Source organism: Lepus europaeus, chromosome 10 (genome assembly GCF_033115175.1).
Source record: "Lepus europaeus isolate LE1 chromosome 10, mLepTim1.pri, whole genome shotgun sequence".
Taxonomy (NCBI): Eukaryota; Metazoa; Chordata; class Mammalia; order Lagomorpha; family Leporidae; genus Lepus; species Lepus europaeus.
This window is the reverse complement of record NC_084836.1, coordinates 89692182-89718401: the sequence shown is the minus strand read 5'-3', so window position 1 is coordinate 89718401 and position 26220 is coordinate 89692182. Positions and strand designations below refer to the sequence as shown.

General features: G+C 38.9%; 1 protein-coding gene across 1 annotated transcript in view; it reads left to right on the top strand.

Annotated features, from left to right (window-relative positions):
• Positions 1-23793, top strand: part of LOC133768131 (ubiquitin carboxyl-terminal hydrolase 2-like) — a 105534-nt gene extending 81741 nt beyond the window's left edge. The window contains 1 exon segment of the mRNA XM_062202514.1: positions 23578-23793. Coding sequence (XP_062058498.1) covers positions 23578-23793 — 216 coding nt within the window.
• Positions 23794-26220: the final 2427 nt, after the last annotated feature.

Here is a 26220-nt window from a genome sequence, read left to right as displayed (position 1 = left end):
CTGTCTTTAATGTGCTGTACACTGCTATTTAATGCTATAACTAGTACTCCAACAGTATTTTTTCACTTTGTGTTGCTATATGGGAGCAAACTGTTGAAATCTTTACTTAATATATACTAAACTGATCTTCTATATATAAAGAGAATTGAAAATGAATCTTGATGTGAATGGAAGGGGAGAGGGAGCAGGAAAGGGGAGGGTTGCAGGTGGGAGGGAAGTTATGGGAGGGGGGAAGCCATTGTAATCCATAAGCTGTACATTGGAAATTTATATTCATTAAATAAAAGTTTAATAAAAAAAATAAAAACAAAACAACAACAACAACAACAACAAACAAACTAATGTTTACCACCTCCAAATGGAAATGACTGGAAGCATCCTGCTGTCTCATGATCCAAAGCAGAATGAGATGATCAGTGATGTACAGGTGGAAACAGAAGGCAGAGAAGAATCTGCCCATGCACTGAACTTAAGTTCCTGACTGGTGCCTAGTGCTTGTTAGTGTCATGAGGGCTCAGTATTGGCACCATGAGGTAAGAGTCATCCCTTGAGCTCTAGGATAGTGATTGTGATTGCCTATGTGCAGTTAGTGCCTGCACTACTGAGCTCTGTGGTGGAATTAGCAGGCATCACAGCTCAAAGAAACTCCTTACACAAAGGGAGCTCAAATCGTGAAGTGGGAAAATGTTTTTGTCAGTTGATAATTTTGCTCAAATTCTTTCAGACACTTGTAGCAGCAATCTCGGAAGTTGATTTTTTTTAAAAGGATTTATTATTTATTTGAAAGGCAGAGTTATAGAGAGATCTTCCAGTTGATGGTTCACTCCCCCAAATGGCAGCACCGTCAGGGCTGGGCCCAGCTGAAACCAAAAGCCTGGAATTCCATCCCAGTCTCCCAAGTGAGTAGAAGGGTCCAAGGACTTGGGTCGTCTTCTGTTGCTTTCCCAGGCACACTATCAGGGAGCTGGATTGGAAGTGGAGCAGCCGGGACTCGAACTGATGCCCTTATGGGTTGCCAGCATTGCAGATAGCAGCTTAACCTGCTGTGCCACAATACCAATCCCAGTAGTTGATATTTTTTTTGAAGAAAATGTGGAGTCTGAAAGATAATTTGTTCTAACAAATCATTTTGCAAAGATATGAGAGGGACCAGAGCCATGGCTCACTTTGTTAATCCTCTGCCTGTGGTGCCAGCATCCCATATGGGCGCCAGGTTCTAGTCCCAGCAGCTCCTCTTTCAGTCCAGCTCTCTGCTGTAGCCCGGGAGGGCAGTGGAGAATGGCCCAAGTGTTTGGGGCCCTGCACCTGCTTGGGAGACCAGGAAGAAGCTCCTGGCTCCTGGCTTCGGATCAGCGCAGTGCCGGCCGTAGCAGCCATTGGGGCATGAACCAATGGAAGGGAGACCTTTCTCTCTGTCTCTCTCTCAATGTCTATAACTCTACCTGTCAAATAAAAAATAAAAAAGATATGAGGGACAGTCACGCTGTGATATTTCATTGGCTGGTGATTAAACTCAGAGTTTCACTTCAAAAACAGAGAATGAAGAAATCTTGAAATTAATTCCTGAGAGCATTTTCATCAACAGAAGCATTTTTGTCAATGAAGAACTAAGACAATTTTTTTTTCTTGCCCTGTCTCTCTGAACTTTCCACTGTGCCTGTTTTGCTTTACCTTCCTCTCCTCTTTTCCCTTTTATCCTTTTCTCTGTGTTTCTCTCTTTTTTTTTTAACTTTTATTTAGTAAATATAAATTTCCAAAGTACAGTTTATGGATTACAATGACTTCCCCCCCATAACTTCCCTCCCACTTGCACCCCTCCCATCTCCTGCTCCCTCTCCCATTCCATTCACATCAAGATTCATTTTCAATTATCTTTACATACAGAAGATCAATTTAGTATATATTAAGTAAAGATTTCTTTTTTTTTACTTATAATAGGGTATAATGCATAATGTTCTTTTTTTAATTTAGTAAATATAAATTTCCAAAGTACAGTTTATGGATTACAATGGCTTCCCCCCCCCCATAATTTCCTTCCCACTCGCACCCCCATCTCCCCCTCCCTCTCCCATTCCATTCACATCAAGATTCATTTTCAATTATCTTTATATACAGAAGATCAATTTAGTATATATTAAGTAAAGATTTCATCAGTTTGCACCCACACAGAAACACAAAGTGTAAAATACTGTTTCAGTACTAGTTATAGCATTACTTCACATTGGACAACACATTATGTACAGAGATTCCACATGAGGAGTAAGAACACAGTGACTCCTGTTGTTGACTTAACAATTTGACACTCTTGTTTATGGCGTTAGTAATCTCCCTAGGCTCTAATCATGAGATGCCAAGACTATGGAAGCCGTTTGAGTTCGCCAACTTCGATCTTATTCAGACAAGGTTATAGTCAAAGTGGAAGTTCTCTCCTCCCCTCAGAGAAAGGTACCTCCTTCTTTGATGGCCCATTCTTTCTACTGGGATCTCACTTGCAGAGATCTTTCATTTAGGTCTTCTTCTTTTTTTTTTTTTTCAGAGTGTCTTGGCTTTCCATGCCTAAAATACTCTCATGGGCTCTTGAGCCATATCTGAATGCCTTAAGGGCTGATTCTGAGGCCAGAGTGCTATTTAGGACATCTGCCATTCTATGAGTCTGCTGTGTATCCTGCTTCCCATGTTTCTCTTATTATTTTCCATTTCCATAGGTGAAGGAACCCAGAAAGAACATAACATAATTTTAATATAATTGTCTTCTCTTGTGTCTTTTTTTGAAAAAATATTTACTTACTTATTTGAAAACTGGAGTTAGAGAGAGAGAAAGAGAGATATCTTCCATCTAGTTCACTCCCCAGATGGCTACCATGTCCAAGGTTGAGCCACAAGCTTCATCACTCACATCGGTACCAAACACTTAAGTCATCTCCTGCTACTTTCTGCAGGCCATTAGCAGGGATCTAGATCAGAAATGGAGCAGCAAGACATGAACCGGTGCCCATATTGGATTCTGGCAACCCTAGCCAGCAGCTTTAGCTGCTACGCCAGAATGCCAGCCCCTTCTCATGGCTTTTAATCAGCATCTTTCAACTCATCCTGCTAAGCTTATTATCTTGTTCTTTCAAATTGGACATTTTAGTGTGGTTTTATCACACAAAGATCTCAGAAGCAAGTGGTGATTTGGGGGTTTTCATGGCTGATATTTTTGGCTTTCAGTCTCAGAAATAAAAGCATGTAAAAAGTACTCAAATCAGCAGAATAAGTCCCAGTTTTAAAATTAAACCCATATTCAAATTACAATATCAGTAGTCAGATTTTCTTCTCTTAAAAAAGATGTTTTGACAATAGTTTTCAATGACAGAAAATTATCCTTTATGTGTATCAGAGACCAAAACAAAATAAAACTTTGAGAAATTGACACTCAAGTTAGGATATCTTTTGATATTAATATCTCAATGCCAGATGGTAGCTTTATGCTAAGCTACTTTGGAAAACATTCTCAGGCACAACTATAGCCAGTAAACTCTTCTACAGTTTGTAAATATTGGTGGAGAACAAAATGTAGAAGTGGGAACAAATGGAACTTAAAGACCCACTTAATAGGCATCTTTGTCAAATCTAAGGATAGCTTTCTTAGGTTCACAGAGCATACAAGAGAAAGTCTTCTGAGTTTCAGAACCAATCAGAATTAGAATAAAACCGGGCCGGCGCCATGGCTTAACAGGCTAATCCTCCGCCTTGCGGTTCTGGCACACCGGGTTCTAGTCCCGGTTGGGGCACCGGATTCTATCCCGGTTGCTCCTCTTCCAGGCCAGCTCTCTGCTATGGCCCAGGAAGGCAGTGGAGGATGGCCCAAGTCCTTGGGCCCTGCACCCGCATGGGAGACCAGGAGAAGCGCCTGGCTCCTGACTTTGGATCAGCACGATGTGCCGGCCACAGCGGCCATTGGAGGGTGAACCAACGGCAAAGAGGAAGACCTTTTTCTCTGTCTCTCTCTCACTATCCACTCTGCCTGTCAAAAAAAAAAAAAAAAAGTAGTTTAAAATGCAATTAAAAGATAAATTTATAAAAAAAAATTAGAATAAAACCTAAACCTGGTGTGCTACTTTCTACAGTATCTCCATCTGATTTTGCAAATTTCCGGTGGAAAAAATCATTTATTATTCTATTCATACAGTTTTAGGGTGCTGAGTCCATAATTGAGGTACTTGTTTGACCTCTATGCACGAAGGAATGGTTGTAATTCTTCCCAGAGTTATAGTTTGTGAAGCTGTGGACACTCTGTCACAATTTCAGAGACAGTATTGAGCATATTTAAAATGGCACCTGATTCTTCATTCACTTTGTCATCCAAATTAGCTTGTTTCCTAAAGTGCCAAATAAAGCCATGAGAGATTTCTACTAATGGGTTAAAAATGACACCTTTTTAAATATTGGTGATTTTTTCATATCTAGTCTGATATTTTTTAAGGAGGAGAGAAGCTTTTTAATTAATTAAAAAATCTTTTTAGTTAGTGTTTAAATGAGAAATTTATAGTTTCTCACATACATTTTTCTGAACTGAGCAACATCCTATGAGGCATATTAAATCATTTATGTGCAGAAAATCAATGACTCACACCAGGTGAACAGCATGTTGCTGTGTGTCATTCAGTTTTAGAATTTCTTCCCACTTTAAATTTATTTCTGATGACAGTCAGCTTCTTGAGATCATATCAAATGCCTTCACCTCGTTGGGACAAAAGAATACAACAGAGCTACTTCATGCAAGAGGGAAGTGCTTTTAAAATTTCTACCAAGAGAATTACCTACTTCTGGGGCTAAGGAAAATTTTACACATTACCATTTATGAAAGGACTCCCAAATTGAAATCCAAGACAACTGCTATCATTAATCCATTTATTACTGTAATAATTTAATATACTTCATGGGTTGGTTATCAGGACAGCTGGCCAGTTCTCTGTCCCTTCACCTGCCTTGATTTTCTCATAGAAGAGTCATTTTAAATATAAATCTTGACTCTTGTCAGCAAAACTTTCTCTGGTCATCCTTTATACTAGGCAGAGTATCTGGCTTCAAAGACTTATTTTCCATATATCTCTAACTTTTGCTTTCTGTGTTCCCTTTACATCCTTGGCTCTTACCATTTTGGTATTTGTATGCCTGAATTCCAACTGCCATGGCCTGATGAGTTTATCTGGCCTTTAAAACCCAATTTGCTCATGCAAGAAGCAGCAGGAAGTACCAGGGAATTAATTTCCATTGGAGCAAGCTTTAACCAATGACTGAGGGAATCAGTGTATAAATGCCCCAGCTCCTGGCCAGCACTGTGGAGTAGAGGGTTAACCCAACACTTGCAATGCCAGCATCCCATGTGGGTGCTGGTTTGAGTCTTGGCTGCTCCACTTCCCATCCAGCTCCCTGCTAATGTGCCTGGGAAAGTAGTGTAAGATGGCACAAGTTCTTGGGCCCCTGCACCCACATGGGAGATCTGGATGAAGTTCTTGGCTCCTGGCTTCAGCCATGGCCATTGCAGCCCTGGTCATTGCAGCCCTAGTCATTGCAGCCATCTGGGGAGTGAACCGGTGGATGAAAGATCTCTCTGTGTCTCTCCCCTTGTCTCTCCTTGACTCTGGCTTTCAAATAAAATAAAATAATAAATAAAAATTCCTCCCCTTCCCTTGGGGAAACCAACCCTGAGGCATGTGTTCTACACTTTCTCCCAGAGATCGTCCCTAGGACTGAACCCAGTCATCCATAATAACTTGCTTGATAAAGCCACCACATTTATTGCTTTCTCTTGCCAGTCTCACTGCTATCTATTTCCCTACCAGTATTTTCTAAGATTCCCTCCCTAAAAATTTGCTCTTGAATTCATCTCATGTTCAAGTCCTGGATCTACATCTGGAGAAATTCTGGAAAAATTGTAGTAGAAACACTTTCAGTCTACGTCCTCTAAAAAGAACTACATAGGGGCAGGTGTATGTGAAAGCGAGTTAGGTGGCTGGTTTCAATGCCAGGATCTCATATCAGAGTGCTTGTTCAAGTCCTAACTACTCTGGTTCTCTTCCAGCTTCCTGCTAATGGTCCTAGGAAGACACTGGAGGATGGCCCAAGTACTTGGCTCCCTGTCAATCACGTGGGAGACCAGGATGGGGTGCCTGGTTCCTGGCTTCGACCTGGCACAGACTTGGCTGTTGCAACCATCTGGGGAAGAACTGATGGATTCTCTCTGTCTCTTCATTTCTATCTGTTGCTTAATATTTCAAATAAATAAGTACTTTTTTTTTTGTTTTTAAAGAACTAAGTAAGCAGTTCTCACAATTGTTCAAGACTAAGTCTCCACCATGGGGAAAATTTTCTAGGTGTTTAGTTTGTAGCATATCATTGCCTTAGGAAATCTGACAGAGCATATGTAATTGAATTTGGTTCACTTCAACCATGCTTAATTAACACTTGCTTAGAGATGAAGCTCTGGTCAGCAGTCTGAGACTTGGATTATACAATCTTCGAAAGATTTGCAGCTCAGCAGATCTAAAAGATGCAGATCTATCTCAAAATTAAAATGTTGCAGACACAATTTCTGAAATTGTTTTTCTGATAATTGTCCATACTAAATTAAAAAGAACATTCATCTTTTGTCCTCTTTCCTTTTCCTGTAATCAATTTAAGAACAAGTCTAATATAGTTTACCAAAGCCCATGGCAAGACTCTTCTATCCTCAAATTAAAATATTGTGAATTTTCTTTAAATAAATTTTCTGAAGTTCATCCAGTCCACAGAAGCAGATCCTCTGAAATTCAGAAATTCACATTTTATGATTCCCTAAAAATGATTTTCATAGTCTCGAGTCCCATGGGCTTGGTGCTTGATTTTTTTTTTTCCACTTTTCCTTTCTTCTAATCTCATGGTTAAGTTGAATCAGATTGTCCCATTCTTTTGACAATCTAAAGGAAACATATTTGCATGTACACCCTGTGGAACAGTATTTACTCAAGCCTGGGCTCAACAGAAAATAATATGCTTCATAAGATGTCCAAATTCCTATAATAAAAATGAAACAATAAACACATAGAAATATGAGGAAGAAATTACACCCATTAAATGCATCTAGCCCGATGAGTGATAGGATGGCTGCCTATTCAAGTTGGAAATTTTACACATGATCGAAGCTTTATTTAGTCTAATGGAATGTGCTTCCTGAATTTGGCTTTTAACTAAGCCAGAGCACAATGGTGAGTATTATGTGATTGGACTGAGCTCATTCCCTTCTCCAGGTCATTGTGATTCAGTCTTGACTGCCTCTTTCTCTCAGGTAGCCCAGCACCCTACAGCTCCTCTATGGTTTAGAAAGTCATTCGGGTTGCTACAGAAACAGACTTAACAGTTTTTATGCACCTCTTTCCAGTCTCTCTCAAAAGTCTTCTGGAATCATTGGGAATACTTAGCTTTATTTTACAGTTTAGGAAACACCAGCTCAGTGATTTATGGAGATAAAATTCACAAAATATGTCACTAGTGGCCAGGATTAATGAGCCGTCTCATTGCTGGATGATCACATGGGTGGACAAATGCCAAGCTTATTGCACCAGTAAAGTCTATGTTATCCTCAGTTGCTTTTACAAGAATGCAGTATGAGGGATTCTTTGAAAAGATCATGAAAAAATGAAATTAAAATGTTTATTTTGGTGAAAAAATTTTGAAATCCATTCAGTTTTTCTTAACACACATTTTCCATGAACTTGTTGAAGATCTTTCATATTGGCTGTTTTTAAGGACTACACTGAATGCATCATTCTTGGAAGTTTCAGCATACTCATGTATGACCTTATAGTTATCTGTCTATATTTAGACATATATTGGGGAGGTAGGGATGTACAAAAATCTAATTATAACATGGGCTTCTGAAGGCTCTTTTTAAAAAATATTTATTTAAAAGGCAGAGCAAGAGATAAATATAGATAGAAGATAGATAGATAGATAGATAGATAGATAGATAGATAGATAGATCTTCCATCCACTGGTTTACTCTTCAAATGGTCTCAACAGTCTGCCATAGGCTATGCTAAAGCCAGGAACCAGGACACCATACTGGTCTCCCACATGGATGGCAGGGGTCTAAGCACTTGAGTCATCTTTTGCTGCTTTTCCAGGTGCATTAGCAGGGAGCTGGATTGGAAGTGGAGCAGCTGGCACTTGAACTGGTGCTCCAGTATGGGAAGCTTGTGTCACAAATGGCAGCCTAACCCACTATGTCACAATGCTTGTCCTCTAAATGTCATTAATTCGAATTTGAAATCCTTGTCTTCATGCATTGCTTGGTCACTGAGAATAAACTCATTAGTGACAGAACTGAGAAAGCAATGTCAAGATGCTCATATATCCTTGGAAGAATTTTATTAAACTCCTCTCCCCCTGTCACTCTGGATTTGCCACACAATCATTCAAGTAGATCTTCAGGGTTCAAATTGTTTTGAGCATTTTCATCATCTCCAGGGGACCTTGATATCAGAAGGAATGTATTCCATTTTCAGGCTCTCAACAGTGATGAATTTCTAATGTAGATGTGAAGGTTGTGATTGGCCAGGGATGTTGGGAAGTGGCCAATCTACTGAATCTCTTCAGACATTCCAGGGATGTAGCAAACCACCTGCCTTTGTAAAACTTTCAAATGCTAGGTCTTCCTAAAGACCTTCTTTAGGTCTTCCCTTTCTCAGACCTCTCTGAATCTATCCACACACTACAAGAGGGACTTAAAATACATGGAAGAGAACCCTCAAGCTATCTTCTTTCAAGACTCAGTGTGGCCTTTATTTTAGACCACTGGCCTGGGTATGAATTCTAAGATGTGTGCAGTTATCAGATAGTAATTCAGAATTTCTACTGACCTACAAAAGACATTCTCTATTAAAACCTAAAGTACATCTCAAGTTTCTCCTCCACTGGAGTATAGACTGAAGATGGAGCATTATCAGACATCACCCCTGCCTGTCTAGGTCTGAACCCCAACAATACAATCCCGAGGACTTCAGTCTTACTAGCAGAATTTCTCACGTTGTTGATATTGTGGGATTTACAAGGAAGGTCCATGCTGACTTCTATTTTCCACCTATGGTTACTGACATCTTCTAGCCCATTATCACATTGCTGAGTTCAGGGGTTGGGGAGAGTCAATCTTCTTTCTCTAATGTTAAAGTGTAACCATATGGACCCAGACGTCTTGATAACCTAGGTATAATTATTTCAGTGTAGTCACTTGTATTTGACTCCCATTTCTCTTTATTATAGTTTCCAAGTCTCTTTGGGAATGCAAGATTGCTTTTCCTGGAAATGGTTCTAATTGAGCAAAAATATGCAATTGGACACATCAAACAGCTCCCTACTATCTAAAGGTACCTGGACCAACCTCAGTCTGTCCTGGACATAGGATGTAAGCACCAGGGTAACAAATATCAGGAAGAATATTAATTCACTGACATTTAAGTTACCATATGAAAAAAATTTGCTTAAAGCCAATTTGACTGATATTTGTATATCAACATTTACCATTCAAAGAATAAAGATCTTAATATAAGAAAATCATTGTTTTTTCCTATATTATCTATGAATCACCACTAAATCAAAATTTATGTTTAATTTTTATAAAGTATAAATAATACCACCACTGTGTTTCTAATTCTAATTTTGTATTGCTATATGCTCTCTATACCATAAAAGAATCTAAAGAGCAAATTGGTAAGTAAGTAGATAAAGATCTTTCTAAGGTGTGGAAAGGAGATTTCACTGTTTTAAGATAAAGAAGCAGTGGGGCCGGCACTGTGGCACAGTAGCTTAATCCTCTGCCTGTGGCGCCAGCATCCCATACGGGCACCAGTTCTAGTCTTGACTGTTCCTATTCCCATCCAGCTCTCTGCTGTGGCCTGGGAAAGCAGTAGAAGATGGCCCAGGTCCTTGGGCCCCTGCACCCATGTGGGAGACCTGGAAGAAGCTCCTAGCTCCTGGCTTCAGATGGGCACAGCTCCCGTCGTTGCAGCCATTTGAGGAGTGAACCAGTGGACAGAAGACCTTTCTCTCTGTGTTTCTCTCTCACTGTCTGTAACTCTACCTCTCAAATAAATAAATAAAAAATCTTTAAAAAAAAGATAAAGAAGCAGTGAGATAATTCAACAAACGACACACACACACACAAATGATATTTAATCCAAGTCATTTTCTCCTTAATTTTAATAGGTGATTGCAGTTCAGTTCAGTGTAGGTTTATACCATATATCGTTGATTCATAAACTCTTCTCAGTCATTCATCGTTTCACATGCAAGTGAGAAGTTGTATTCATCAGCATGCCAGGAAACGAACAACCTCCATGTTTCCATGGCTTCAACCACAAACATTTATGCCTTAGTCACATTTGTCACCAGCTGACTTGGAGTACTTCTTGTATCCTCTCACCCTAGACGATGGATGAAGGAGTATTCCTTTGGCCAGGCCACTGTCGTAAAACAGGGGGCAATTGCCAGTTGTGGGGTGTGCATTAGCTTAGTGGTCAAGACATCTGCATTCCCTGTTGAGCACCTGGCTTGTGCTTCCTGTTGATGTAGACACTGGGAGGCAGCTGTAATGCTGAAGTGTTTGGGTTCCTGTCATGCCTGTGGGGGACTTAGATTGAGTTCCCCAATCTCAGCTTTAGCCTGGCCCAACCTTGGCTATTGCTGGCATAGGGGGAACGAATTAGTAGATGAGAAAGTCTCTCTCTCTCTCTCTCTCTCTCTCTTCCTCTCTCTCTCAATCTGTGTGTGTGTGTATGTGTGTCTGCCAGCCTGGATCTCTCAAAAATTTTTTTAAAAATGTGTGGCCAGTTTACATGACATTGAGTAAAGCAAGTCAGATGACTAGGCCCAAAATTGAGGAGGGCAGAAAAATATATATCTTCAGGGCCGGCACTGTGGCTCAGCAGGTTAACGCCCTGGCCTGAAGAGCCAGCATCCCATATGGGTGCTGGTCCTAGTCCCGGCTGCTCCTCTTCCCATCCAGCTCTCTGCTGTGACCTGGGATAGCAGTAGAAGATGGGCCAAATCCTTGGGCCCCTGCACCCACGTGGGAGACCTGAAGAAACTCCTGACTCCTGGCTTTGGATTGACACAGCTCCAACCATTGCAGTCAACTGGAGAGTGAACCAGCGGATGGAAGACCTCTTTCTGACTCTCCTCTCTCTGTGTAACTCTGACTTTCAAATAAATCTGTTTAAAAATTCCTTTTTAAAAAAAAAGTATGTATCTTCTACAGAGAGACATTGAAATCACTTAGCAGGGAGACGGGGGTGCATATTATCACAGGCAAACAGGGAGTGAGTTATTGGGAACAGCAGTCCATTCTAATACAGAATGGCTTAACGTAACATTTACTCTCATGAGTGTTTGGAAATACAGGGTGATTCTCAGTCTTTTAACTGGATTTGCTCATGCCTTTGAATCAGGATTTCTGCATTTTAGACACAGTTGGATATAGACTGGCCTGAGAATGACTACCGTGGGCTCTCCTGCTTTCCTTTCCCACATTTCTCATTCTGCATCAGGAGAGGCTTGTTCACATAGCTGTGATGGGGTTCTAAGAAACAGAGCTCAAGTTGCAAGGGGGCTTGAGGCCTAGATTTCCAACAGGCACAATACCACCTCCACCATAGTTGCTGGCCATAGCAGTCTGCAAGGTGAACCCAAATCTGAGGGACAGAGAAGACTCTATCACTTGAAGGAAGGGCTAAAACGTAACATTAAAAAGACAGCCTTTGAAGAAAATTCATAAACACTTCATTTGAAAATCGTTTTGTATTCACAAAAAAATTATGAAGAGAATACAGAGCACACCATGTGCCCCACCCCCAGTGTCTGTATTATTAAACCTCTTACATTAGGATGGTATGTTTGCCACAACTGAAGAACTTGTGCCACACATATGAAATCTAAGTATAGCTTTTTCTTTATATGCAGCTCCATGAGCTTTTTGAAGATGACTCTTACATCATTATGAACTAAAATCTACCACTTATTTGGGTGTTCTTAGTTTTCATTTTATGTTCTTTTTCTTCCAAGATCCTACGTGGAATACCAACCTACATGTAGTCATTACATCTCCATAGGTTCTTCTTGACTGTGACGGTTTCTCAGCTTTTTCTTGCTTTTAGTGACCTTGAAAACTTGAAGAGCACTGCTTGAGTATTCTGTAGAATGTCCTTCAACTGAGATTTATCTGAGACTTTTGTTTTGATTTTTACACCATGATGAGACTGAACTGTGGGGTTGAGGGACAATGACCACAAACGGAAAGTGCCATTCTCATTGCACTGTATCAAGGACACATGCTGTTGATGTTTACTGTGACCACCTGAGGAAGGCTCGGTCCGTCAGGTTTGCTCACTGTGTACTCTTTTACTCTTTTCTATACCATAATCCTTGGGATGAAGTTGTTGCTACAACCCCCAATGAAAGAGCCAAGAGTCATGTTCTGCTGTCTTGAAGGTAGAGTAGCAAAATCAGTTATTTAGAATTAAATTATGTGGGAGATTTGCCAGTTCTCCCCAATTTATCTATTTGTTAGTTTCTTTTCTTATTAAATCACATACACATATTTGTATATTTATATCTATCTTTATATGTATTAGCATGGATGGACTCCTAAGTATTTATTTTATACTTTGGGTTATAATTTAATCTTATTAATGTCATTTTATTTATTTTGTTGGTCAAATATGTTTCAGCTTTGGGAATTGGGAGCTCTTTAAATTTGCTCTTATATCTTTTTGTAATATTCCAGCATTGTGAAGAGTAATTTTTTTGTATTTTCTCAGGTTTTGGATCTTGTAATATGCTCCAGGCTCATCTTTGATATTCCCTTAGTCATAGACTCAGCCATTTCTCCAAGGAGCACTTGTTCTTTTATTAAAGCATAGTATTACAAACCAAGAGCTGTGTGCTGGGTGTGCTGACCACTGCTGACTTGTAGCTACTAAGCCCTTTCAGCTGACACAGCAAGCAAAGTTATGTGTATATACCAACATATGTATCTACTCATGTCTATAAGTATTTCTACACTGAATTATCTGTACTTACATTAAGCTAACCTTGAGTCCATCCTATTATCTCCAGCTCTAATCTATTACCATATGGATCTTAGCTTCCTCTCTTTGCTCATCAGCAGTCTCATATTCCAACAGTGAGCAGCCTGGCCCCTACCACGTGCTTTCCATTTACTTAATTGTTCAGTTCCAGTATAGTGATCAGAGATGTTAACTTGCACCCCTATTGGAAGCAATCTTATCAAGTAGAATACAGTGACTGTGAATAGTTTCTTTTGTCTTTGGCATAATTTCCAAAATTGTTTAGTTCAGCACCTTTTTGCCCATTCATTTCAGAGAGGTTGTTCCATCCACTTGTAATACACTTCGATTGTTTTGTCATACTCTGAACTCCATTTTGAGATTGTCTGACCTTTTAAAAGCTGTTTTTGAAAAATATCAGATACTTTAGGTTTACTCTATTTTTTAAAATATCTGTTCGTTTTTGAAGGCTGAGCAATAGAGGGAGAGGGAAAGGGAGGGAGAAAGGGAGAAAGAGAGGAAGAGAGAGAGAGGAAGAGAGAGAGAGAATATGAGTCCGTTCGTGAGAGAGAGAATCTATTGATTCACCTGGTTCACTTCCAAGATGGCAACAACAGGCAGGTCTGGGTGAAGCTGAAGCCAGGAGCCAGGAATTCCATCCTCATCCCACATGGGTGGCAGGGGCCCAAATACTTGGACCATTGTCCACTACCTTCTCACCAGCACTGGCAGGAACATGGAGAGGAAGCAGAGCAGCAGGGATTTATTTTGGCACTCAGATATGGGATATCAGCGACACAAACAGAGATTCAACCCACTTTGCCACAACATCAGCCCCTAAGTAGTACTCTGGGTACTGTAAATATATATTGGTCTTGACATGTGTATATATATATATATATATATATGCTTTATATATATATGCTTTTATATATGCTTTTAATTTATCATATAAAGTAGTTTTACTATCCTAAGAATACCAACAAAATTTACATACTTTATTTATTTAATCCCCATCCCATCCAGACCCCAGGGAGCAATTGTTCTATTTTCTTTCTATATAGTTTTGCATTCTCCAGAGTATCATATCAATAAAATCATAAAGTTTTTGCTTGTTCAGACTGGCTTCTTCCACTTAGGAATATGATTTGAAAGGTTCATCCCTTGCTTTGCATGGTTTAATAGTTCAGTTTAATCCCTGAGATTAGCCCATTGTGTGATGGAGGTAGCCCAGCATGTTTTTCCGTTTTCAGGAAGGACATCTCAGCTGCTTCCTATGTCAGATGATTAAAAATAAAGTTGTTACAAAATTTCACTTATAGGTCTCTATGTTGACATCAATTTTTAGTTCAGTTAATATCTAAGAACTTCAGTATTGTTAAGAAACAGTCTTCCAAAAATGTTTATGCCAGTTCACATTCATGCCACCAACAGAGAGATCCTGTTGCTCTACAATCTAACTAGCAATTGGTATCATCATTTTTTTAAATTTTAGCCATTCAAATAAGTGTGCAATGGCATATCATTGTAAGTTTTTATTTACATATTGGACATTTTCATAATTAATCAACTGCATTCTATAAAGCAATCATTAGTGAAAAGTAATTTTTGGTGAATCCATCATTTAAATGAATGGTATTTTTTTTTTGGACAGGCAGAGTTAAACAGTGAGAGAGAGAGACAGAGAGGAAGGTCTTCCTTTTCAATTGGTTCACCCCACAAATGGCTGCTACGGCCAGCATACTATGCTGATCCGAAGCCAGGAGTCAGGTGCTTCCTCCTGGTCTCCCATGTGGGTACAGGGCACAAGCACTTGGGCCATCCTCCACAGCCCTCCCGGGCCACAGCAGAGAGCTGGACTGGAAGAGGAGCAACCAGGACAGAATCCGGCACCCCAACCGGGACCAGAACCCGGGGTGCTGGCGCCACAGGCGGAGGATTAGCCTAGTGAGCCACGGCGCCAGCCTATGTAAGATATTTTTTAATAGATTTTCAGAAAATGAGTTAGTCATCATGTGGTGATTGGTTTAACTGGATTTGAAGATGTCTAAAGCCATAGGAATCATATTTATGTTGTTTGTTTTCATATCCTTAGCACTAACGTGCTCAGTAAATTTGTTTCTATGAATGAATGGGTTGTATCTATTCCTTGTTCTAGCTATTGAAACTCTATCAGGCCCACTCCTTTAATCCAGCTCTGGAAATTTTGGAAAACAACATTTCAAAATTCAAGTATTCATTAACTGTTGCGCCAAGAAATTTAGAGGACACACACCAGTGCTTGGAAACACACCTCTGTTTCTTCAGATTTTGTTCTGTTTTGTTTTTATCTTATTCTAGTTCTTCCATTTCCTAGCCCTTAATGGCAACACTAAGAAAAATGGAAAACTATGAATAATATTTATCTGCTTTCTATCTTCTTTCAGTATTCCTCGCCTTGTAAAACAGCAATAGCATACATTTACATATAGAAATATATATATTTATTTCTGGAAATCTTCATGAGAAACTAGTGATTTTGGGAGAAGGGAACTGGGTAACCAGGAGAATGGAAAGAGAGATCTTTAATTTTAATGTATAATCTTTGGTATCTTTATGTCCTTTTTATATGCATTTAATTTGCATTAAGTACCAAGCAAATTTTTTCGAAGACAAATACTCTACACATATTTTCATGCTTTTCTAGTTGTTCAAGTCTGAAAATACATGTTGCATGTAAAGTTCATTTTACCTTGTCCTGTCATAATTTGTTTCCATATGCACAATTTACTTAATAAGTAATCAGGAATTTGCCCAGTAAATACCATTAAACTTTATTAAGAAATCAACCAATTGGAGTGTCTGCGTTCAAATCCTAATTTTGTTTCCAATTCCAGTTCCTACTAATGCACACCTGGTAGCCAGCACATGATGCCTCAAGTACTTGGGTCCCTGTCACCCACATGGGAAACTCAGATTGAGTTGTGGAACCTTGATTTGGCCTGGTCCAACCCCAGTTGCAGACATTTGGAGCATGAAGGAGCAGATGGAAGATCTTTCTCTCTACCCATCTCTGCTTTTCAAGTTAAAAAAAATAATAATACTTTTAAAAAGAAAGCAATCATTTCCCAATCATCTTTTTTATATTTTTAATTTTGTTTAAGTTATGCAAGCTTCATGTGGTTCATATATACAAATTTAGGAATATGGAGAAACTTCTCACCCCACCCTCCCTCCTGCCCATACTCCAACCCTTCTTCTTCCTCCCTGTTCCGTTCCCACTATTAATTTTTACAATGATCTACTTTCAGTTTAGTTAATGATTGTAAAGTTGCCCCATGCTAAGAAAAAGAGTTCAACAAAAAGTATTATTAAAAAAAAAAAAGCACTGTTCCTCTACAAGAGACAAGGGCTGTAAACAATCATCACATCTCAAAATGTCTATTTCATTCTGATACATTACATTTTAGGTACTTTATTAGTTCTCAGATCAGGGAAGACATATGATATCTGGCTTTTGGGGACTGGCTTATTTCACTAAGTTTAGTAGTTTCCAGTTGCACCCATTTTATTATAAAAAAAATCTTTCATTTTTTTATGGCTGAGTAGTACTCCATAGTGTATATATACTGTACATTCTTTACCAGTCAACAGTTGATGGACATCTGGATTGATTCCATATCTCAGCTATCGTGAATTGTGCTGTGTTGAACATGGGGGTACAGATAACGCTTTCATATGCTGATTTCTTTTGGTTTGAGTAAATTCCCAGGAGTGGGATGGCTGGGTCACATGGTATGTCTATAGTCAGATTTCTGACATATCTTCACACGCTCCTCTACAGTGGCTACACCAGTTTACATTCCCACCAACAGTGGATAAGGGTACCTTTTTCCCCATATCCTCGCCATCATTTGTTGTTTGCTGATTTCTGTATGAAAGCCAATCATCTGTTTTAATAATTGTCCATTTTAAGAGTTTCAATTAGCCTGGCCTAATTAACTACATTGTCCACACAAGACAAGGTACTTTAAAAATAAAATAAAGAACAACAACAACAGCAAAAAAAAAAAAAAAAAAAAGAGTAAGATTTGCCCTCCAGGAGAAAAATTACTTTGATTAATTCTTTTTTTTTTCAATTTTTATTAAACTTTTATTTAATGAATATATATTTCCAAAGTATAGCTTATGGGTTACAATGGCTTCCCCCCTCCCATAACTTCCCTCCCGCCCGCAACCCTCCCCCCTCCCGCTCCCTTTCCCCTTCCATTCATGTAAAGATTCATTTTCAATTCTCTTTGTATACAGAAGATCAGTTTAGTATATATTAGGTAAAGATTTCAACATTTTGCCCATATAGCAACATCAAGTGAAAAAACTACCATTGGATTACTAATTATAGCATTAAATAGCAATGTACAGCACATTAAAGACAGAGATCCTACATAATTTTTTTTCAAAATAATTAATTTTCTATGCCATTTCCATTTTAACACCAGGTTGTTTTTTTTTTTTTTCATTTCCAATTCTCTTTATATACAGAAGATCACTTCAGTATATAATTAGCAAAGACCTCATCAGTCTGCGCCCACACAGAAACGCAAAGTATAAAAATACTGTTTCAGTACCAGTCATAGCATCACTTGGCTTTAGACGACACATTAGGGACAGATCCCGCATGGGGTGTAAGTACACAGTGACTCCTGTTGCTGACTTAACAATTTGACACTCCTGTTCATGGCGTCAGTAATCTCCCTAGGCTCTAGTCATGAGTTGCCAGGGCTATGGAAGCCTTTAGAGTTCGCTGACTTTGGTCTTATTCTGATAGGGTCATAGTCAAAGTGGAGGTTCTCTCCTCCCTTCGGAGAAGGGTACCTCCTTCTTTGATGGTTTTATGTGCACAAATCTGTTATTTTTCTATAATAAAATTTTTCCACCACTCTTGAATTCTATGGGAACTGAGACACCAGACCATGTTGGTGCACTGGTCTTCATGAAGAATCCAGGGCTCCTTTCTTGTCTTTCCCTTACATTCTCTGAATGTCAGTTTATTGATTTAAAAATTAGTTATACATATCATTTTATTTTTTTCTTTTATACTCCCACCTTTGCTAAGGCATACTTAACAAATAATAAAAATTGTATATATTGTGGCATACATGATGTTTTAATATACAAAGTTTCTTCAAAAAGTTCATGGGAATGTACATCTTTTTTTTATATGTATATGATTTATTTACTGAGGCCAGTGTTGTGTTGCAGAAAGTTAAGCCACCATCTGTGATGCCTGCATCCCATATTAGAGTGCCAATTCAAGTTGGTTCGAGTCCCAGTTGATTCTGATCCAGCTTCTTGCTAATATGTGGTGGAAGATGGCCAAAGTGCTTGGACTACTTTTATTCATGTGGAAGACCTGGATGGAGTTCCTGGTTCCTGGCTTTAGCTTGGCCCTGCTCTGGCTGTTGCAACCATTTGGGGGGTGAAACAGAGGGTGGAAGATCTCTCTCTCTCTCTCTCTGTGTCTCTCTCTCTTTCTTTTACTGTGTCTTTCAAATGACTTGAGAGAAAGATGTAGGGGTGAGGGATAGAGAGAGAAATAAATATCTTTCATTTGCTAATTTACCACACTCCCCTGCACCCCCAGCAAATGATCACACCAATCAGGTCTGGGTCAAGCTGAAGCCAGGAGCCAGGAACACAATCATGATCTCACACATGAGTAGAAGGAGCCCATACACTTGGGCCCTCTTCCAGTGCTTTCCCGGCTGTATTAACAAGCAGCTGTATCAGAAAAGGAGCAGCAGGGACTCAAACCAGAGCTACAGTATGAGATGCTGGAGTCCCAAGCAGTGCCTTTATGTGCAATGCCACCATGCCAGCCACATGTACATTAGAGCTTTTTCTATTTTCCATGAACTGTTTGAAGTCCCCTCATGTGTATACATTATGGAATTATTAAAGTGATTAACAATCCATCACCTCATATACTTAGTTTTTTTCAGGTGACAGCATTTAAGATTCATTTTCTTAATAATTTTGAAGTATTTAATACTTTATTATTAACTATAGTCTCCACGCTGTACAGTAGGATTCCAGAACTTTTTTATCCTAAATAAGACCTTTTACCCTTGGACATGTGTCATTTTTTGAACTTGGGATAAAGTCAGACTCAACTATTGACCACTAAACAGGTACCAGTTGTAGAGCTGAAACATGCTATTTAATATTTATGGTGGAAAAATGAGTAATTTGAGGGGAAAGGGGAATTTTCCAGGGCTTGCTGTTGACTGCTTACATGAAAAGATATATTCAAACTGATGCTATTAAGATAGACAACTCTTGGGTAGCCTAAATCTAATAAACTCTGGGCAAATATTTAATCAATATATTGTGGTTTTACTAAAGGAGACTGAAAATCCTTTTGCTTAGGGCTCAATGTAATCATGCTTACCACAGTTCTGAGAGCTGGCTTGCTGTTTAAGGAGAATGATGATCAATGTTCCCCAGGCCCATCAGTCGAACACTAAACTAAATCCACCTATTTGACCAATCCTACACAAACTGTATCAATCATCGGAAACTGTATTCCTAGACTGTGCTATTTAATTTACTACTTAAAAAAAATCATCATTATCCATTGCACTAAACATTTAGACCCATTATTTCCTCCAGCAATGTTTGTTTTTTTACACATTTTTTTCAGGTTAAGGAGTCAGTCCACATTATTCTAGAATACATTCTTACTATGTTATGTTTTTCTTTTAATATTATAGGAATAAAATTATTTTATCATGGTCTATGATTTTTATACCCAATTATAAATTATAAACCTCTACTTGTTGCCATGTGAATTTCAGTTACTTCCTTGGAGGACTGTTTTGATTAATGACATCACTGTGTCTATGTGACTTGCTTTCAGCAATAGAATGTAAGCAAAGTTACACAAAGTATCTTTATGTCTGAAGTTTATACAATCATATATGATTCAGCTATTTCCATTTCTCTTCTTTTATGAGAAAGATATATCTCAAAGAAGGGCTACTTCTTTGTCTTAAATGCTGGATAAAAAATGCCTATTAGATGGAGTTGTAGTCCATATTCAGTTGCCATAGCCTAAATATAAAGCAAAGAAGAAACAAACCTTTATAGTTATACATAAACTTTGGGTTTTCAAAGTAGTTGATTATTACACCTTAATGTAGTAAATAATATCTTACACATTTAGCATGATTTCTGAACATAGGGAGAAAAGACATCATCTCAGAAATTTATGATAGCCGAAATTATTCAAACTAGATTTTCTTTCCTGTATTGATATTTATACTCTGTGGAACTTTTTTCTTTAAAATAATAAAAATAATATATATGTCACATAAAGTGATACTTTATTTTTGTATATCTGGTTTATAGTTTATACCATACCATGTCTTTATAAATATCTTCAAAATCTTCAAAGAAGGCTAATGAGAAATTACTTTGGAGTTCTATTTTCGAGAGAAGGAAAGTGGGACTCAGAGGTGTCATTGAACAAGTAACAAAGAAGCCATTAGGATTTTAACCCATGTCACAACCTCCATTCTTGCACTTATTATTTCTCATCATTTCTGTTGCTTGATCGACCTTTAAATTAAACTATGTTTTTAGAAATACAAAAAGAATGGGATAGAAAGATGTATGACTCAACAGAGAAGATAGTTTTCCAGCCAAAGCTGCCACAATCTATCCCCAGAGCTCCATTGGAGGAGTAAATGGATCCTTAACAGGTTTTTCTCAACACCAAAATCCTGGTGGTATATTATTTTTCTCTGTTTACCTTAGACATTGAAGAATTTCCATGTTTCATGGTAACCATGTAGATTTTAAGGGCAATGATTTAGAAAACTCTAGACAAAAATTTTGGCAGGATGGAATTTCCTTCCATTAATATTTGCATTTCTGTTTCTTCTAATAGCAAAACAATTCATTTCTTTCTGTAGCAAAATTGAAAGTTTAACAAAATATTAAAATAAAATGAAAACTCTGCCATAACTGATTAATTTATTTAAGATTAATTAATAATTAATTTAAACATGCATAAATTTAAAAAGTATGCCACAGTATTGTTCTAAATTTAAAAACTAATATACTTATGAATTAGGTTATATAGCAACCTTGTGCTAGACTGAGCCTTTGGATAAAGCAAACAAATTAGACAAGTGTCTACCATCAACAGCACTTACAGTCTACATGGAAGACTGATAATGATTGATTGTTAATAAAGGGCAAAGGCAGGAATCTGATTTTCCATTAAGATGCTTCTGTCCCACATCAAAGTACCTGGGTTCAAGTCTTGACTCCACTTCCGATTCCAGCATTCCTGCTAATGCACAGCCTGGGAAACAGCAGCTAATGACTAGCATGGTTGGATCCCTGCCACCCACCTGTGAGATCTGGATTGAGTTCCCAATTCCCAGCTTCAGCCTGGCCTGGCAAGTTATTATAAGCATGTGGGGAGTGAACCAGCAGAGAGAGGCACACTCTGCCTATGAAATAAGCAAACTTTTTAAAAGGGCAACCAAAAATATTGGGGTATAGCCTATAAATGAAATCATAAGGTTGAAGAAGATGAAGTACCTGCTATGAAGAGAATGGTCAGGGAAGTGACAATTGAGTTGAATCATAAAGGAAGAGAAAGAAACAGCCATGTAGGACACTAGAGAAGGGCCACAGGCAGAGAAGAGAGTGAGGAAGAGCCATGATCCAGGACAGGATGACATGCATGGCAGGAACACAAGGAGGCTGAAAGTTGGGCTGCTTGTATTGAGGTGAGAGCAAGCTGAGGAAGTGAGGATTTGGACCTGAAAGAGGAGTGTCTCAGCTAGAGCCCTGTGGAATTAGAGAGGACACTGGGCTATTTTCCAGGGCAAAGGGAAAGCATCAAAGTGGTTATATGACTATGCTTTTACCCTGGCCTCAGAATCAACCCTTAAGGCATTCGGATCTGGCTAAAAAGCCCATGAAAGTATTTCAGGCATGGAAAGCCAAGACACTCTGGCAAAAAACAAAAAACAAAAAACAAAAAAAACCTAAATGAAAGATCTCTATGAGTGAGACCCCAGCAGAAAGAACAGCCATCAAAGAAGGCAGTACCTTTCTCTGAAGGAAGGAGAGAACTTCCACTTTGACTATGGCCTTGTCTAAATAAGATCGGAGTTGGTGAACTCAAGAGTCTTCCATAGCCTTGGCAGCGCATGACAAGAGCCTCAGGTGATTACTGACGTCATAAATAAGAGTGTCAATTGTTAAATCAACAACGGGAGTCCCTGTGCACCTGCTCCCCATGTAGGACCTCTACCTTTAATGTGCTGTACTATGAAAATTAATGCTAAAACTACCACTCAAGCAGTACTCTGTACTTTGTGTGTCTTTGTGGATGCAGTCTACTGAAATTTTTACTTAGTATATACTAAGTTTATCTTCTGTATATAAAGATAATTGAAAATGAATCATGATAAAGAATGGGATGGGATAGGGAGTGGAAGATGGGGTGGTTGAGGGTAGGAGGGAGGTTATGGGGGGAAAAGCTGCTATAATTCAAAAGTTGTACTTTGGAAATTTATATTTATTAAATAAAAGTTGAAAAAATGACTATGCTTTAGCAGGTTCACTGCAGATATTGTCCAGTGAATGCACTGGGAGAGGCTGAGTGGAAGCTTCTATTTTGCCTTACACATACTGTCAGTGTTGCTCACCAAGCCTCTACGTATCTCAGAAACAATGATGAAAACTCATTTCACGAAGGTTTAGCTAATAGGAAAAAGATCAAAAAGTTTCAAATAGGAATATATTATGGAAATCCAGGTGCTAGATAAGGGTAGCATCTTACCCTGCTTTATGTTGCTATAAGGGAATATCACAGAAGGGGTCATTAATCAACAAGACGTTCTGGAGCTGTGAAGCACAATATCAAAGTGTTGGCATCCTGTGAGGGCCTTCTTGCGGCCTCAGGACCCAGCAGAGGGTGTCACATGAGGAGACAGCACAAGAGCATCCAAGTCCAGCCCGCCCTTCCTCTTTTTTTAAAGTAGCAGTCATTAACAGAGATACCAAAAATCAATTGTGGGATCCAAAAGGCAGGTATTGGTTTGACACCTAAATTTAAAGAACTGAGCGTTTAGACCAGTGGTTAGCAACGTATGGCACATGGGCCAAATCCACTTTTTTTATATGGGTCTGAAACTTCTGAAGGCTTTTCCATGTTGAAGTGGCTAAAAAAAAAATCAAAACCAAAGGAATATTTCATGACACACAAAAATTATGTGAAACTCAGATTTTAGTGCCCATAAATAAATTTATATTGGAGCACAGCCACCCTCATTCATTTATGTGCTTTCTATGGCTACTTTCATGTTGCAAAGTCGAGAGCTGAGCAATTGTGACAGAGACCATATGGCCAGCAAGACCAAAAATATTTGCTATATCGCTATTTACGGAAAAATATTGCCTACCACTACTTTTGATGATGTTAAAACTATAGGATTACATGGCAGAAAACCTAGAAACTTTCTCCTTGCTCCTGCATCCAGCTACCCAGATGTCCTGGAGGGAATGTGGGAACCTGGAGAGAAGACCATCCATTCACTGGCCTGCCATGAGCGCCCCTTGCAGACTCTCTAAGCAAGGAGCAACTTCAGAAAAGAAAGATGAATGTGAGAAGCCAGACAGGGTTCCTGCATTGCAAGCTCCAAATTAACTGTATAGTGAGCAGATTTGCAAAGTTAAAACATTCACACACACACACACACACACACACGGAAATGGACATTCTGTTTATTTTTCCCCCTTATTAATTTACCACAACCACCATTCACTGTCCCAGTTTCTGTCTGGGAAGACTGGCTGGCAAGTTCAGTGATCAAAAAGCAGCTGGAAAACCCCAAGAAATTATGGAACCCTCATAAAAGAATCAAAGGACAGTGTTTTTCAAACCACTTGAAACACTGAGGAGTCCATTTTGGTCATGCTATTGTGTTTTTGGAGATGTGTTAACAACCGTAATGAAGGACATCAGCAGCGTGTGTTGGAGTAGAACGCGTTCAGAGAAAGCCCAGGCTCCCGAATGTCAGTGTTCACAGCATCTATTAGGGAGGCTGAGCTTTAGCATGATGCTAATGCCATGATGTAGCTAAGAATCCAGGCAAGTACATTTCTAGTAGAACTTCAAACAAATCTTCAAACAAATGTTTGCGTTAGAGAATACAACACAATGCATATTACATTTATTTCTATTTCTATATGAACAACACAAATTATCAGTATTGATCTTCCATTTCTATTTATCTCACATGCAATAATAATTCTGGAGTTTAGCTGAGATGAGGCATGTCAGTTACCTACTTTAATATTGCAACTTCAAAATGAATGGCAAGGAAACCCCTGAATCATAAGTGTGCGTGTGTGTATTTGATTCTAAATATGTATATGTATGTATTTCATTTGTATATGTATATACATACATATATACACATAAGCATCACATGCATATACACATATGTATATGCGTATATATGTATATGTATATATGTATGTGTATATGTGTGTATTTCATATGTATGTGTATGTATATGCATATACATATGTGTATGTGTATATCTATGTATGTATATTTCTCCACCAGACATTTGAGCATAGGTGATATTTTATCTATGTATTGAAATATTGACTGTGGTGTAAGGAAGACTAGAAGATGCTACAATCCTTCATTTTTTTTCTAGGCTTTTTTTTTAATTAATTTATTTATTTGGAAGTCAAGAGTTACACAGAGAGAGAAGGAGAGGCAGAAAGAGAGAGAGGTCTTCCATCTGCCATTTCACTCACCAAATGGCCGCAGTGGCTGGAGCTGAACCAATTCAAAGCCAGGATCCAGGGTCCAGGAGCTTCTTCCAGGTCTCCCACACGGTCGCAGGGGCCCAAGGACTTGGGCTGTCTTCTACTGCTTTCCCAGAGAGCTGGATTGGAAGTGGAGCAGCTGGGACTTGAACTAGCACCCATATGGGATACTAGCACTGCAGGTGGCAGCTTTACCCACTATGCCACAGTGCTGGATCCTTTTTCTAGGCTTTTTACTGCTTCTAAATGTGGTGAACCAACATCATTCTCCTAGTCATACATGCTTACAATGATTTGTCAGTTTTTCCATTTCCTGATCACTTAATTTAAGTATATCCATCAATTTAGTTCTTTCCAATGTCGCCAAAAATTACAATAAGAAAAGTACTAGGAATATACTCATCAATGTTGAATATCAGGTCCTTAATGGACAATTTGAATTTTCTCTAAGCAGAGTCATTCAACCATTTCTGACCAATGTTTATGGTACTTACACCTGTAAAACCACCTCCTTTTCTCTTTATAAACTTAAGCGTTAAGAGTATCCTTTGTGTAAATTCACTGAAATGAGAATTTTCCCCCTACTGGTTTTTTGATGTGGTTTCTCTATGTTGTGGTGTTAAAATTTTGGTGTCAGACTTGTAAAGATTTAATCTAAAAGGCACACATATACAAGAATAAAACCTATACTCCCAAGGTTACAATTAGCAAAACTCTTGGAGCAAAGAAGGTAGAGAAGATCCTGTAAAGTGGAGAATAGATATTTTTGGTTCTTGAAGATCAGTAATGCTATTTTCTTTTTTTTTTCTTTTTATTTATTTATTCTTATTTTTTTTAAATTTTTTGACAGGCAGAGTGGACAGTGAGAGAGAGAGACAGAGAGAAAGGTCTTCCTTTGCCGTTGGTTCACCCTCCAATGGCCGCCGCGGCCAGCGCACCGCGCTGATCCGAAGCCAGGAGCCAGGTGCTTCTCCTGGTCTCCCATGGGGTGCAGGGCCCAAGCACTTGGGCCATCCTCCACTGCACTCCCTGGCCACAGCAGAGAGCTGGACTGGAAGAGGGACAACCGGGACAGAATCCGGCACCCCGACCGGGACTAGAACCCGGTGTGCTGGCGCCGCTAGGCGGAGGATTAGCCTACTGAGCCGCGGCGCCGGCCTAGTAATGCTATTTTCGATAGTAGCTCCCCCTCTTTCTGTGGTTTTGCTTTCCATGATTCTAGTTACCCTGGATCAATCATAATTCGAAGACATGAAATGGAAAATTTCAGAAATATACAACACAGAGCTTT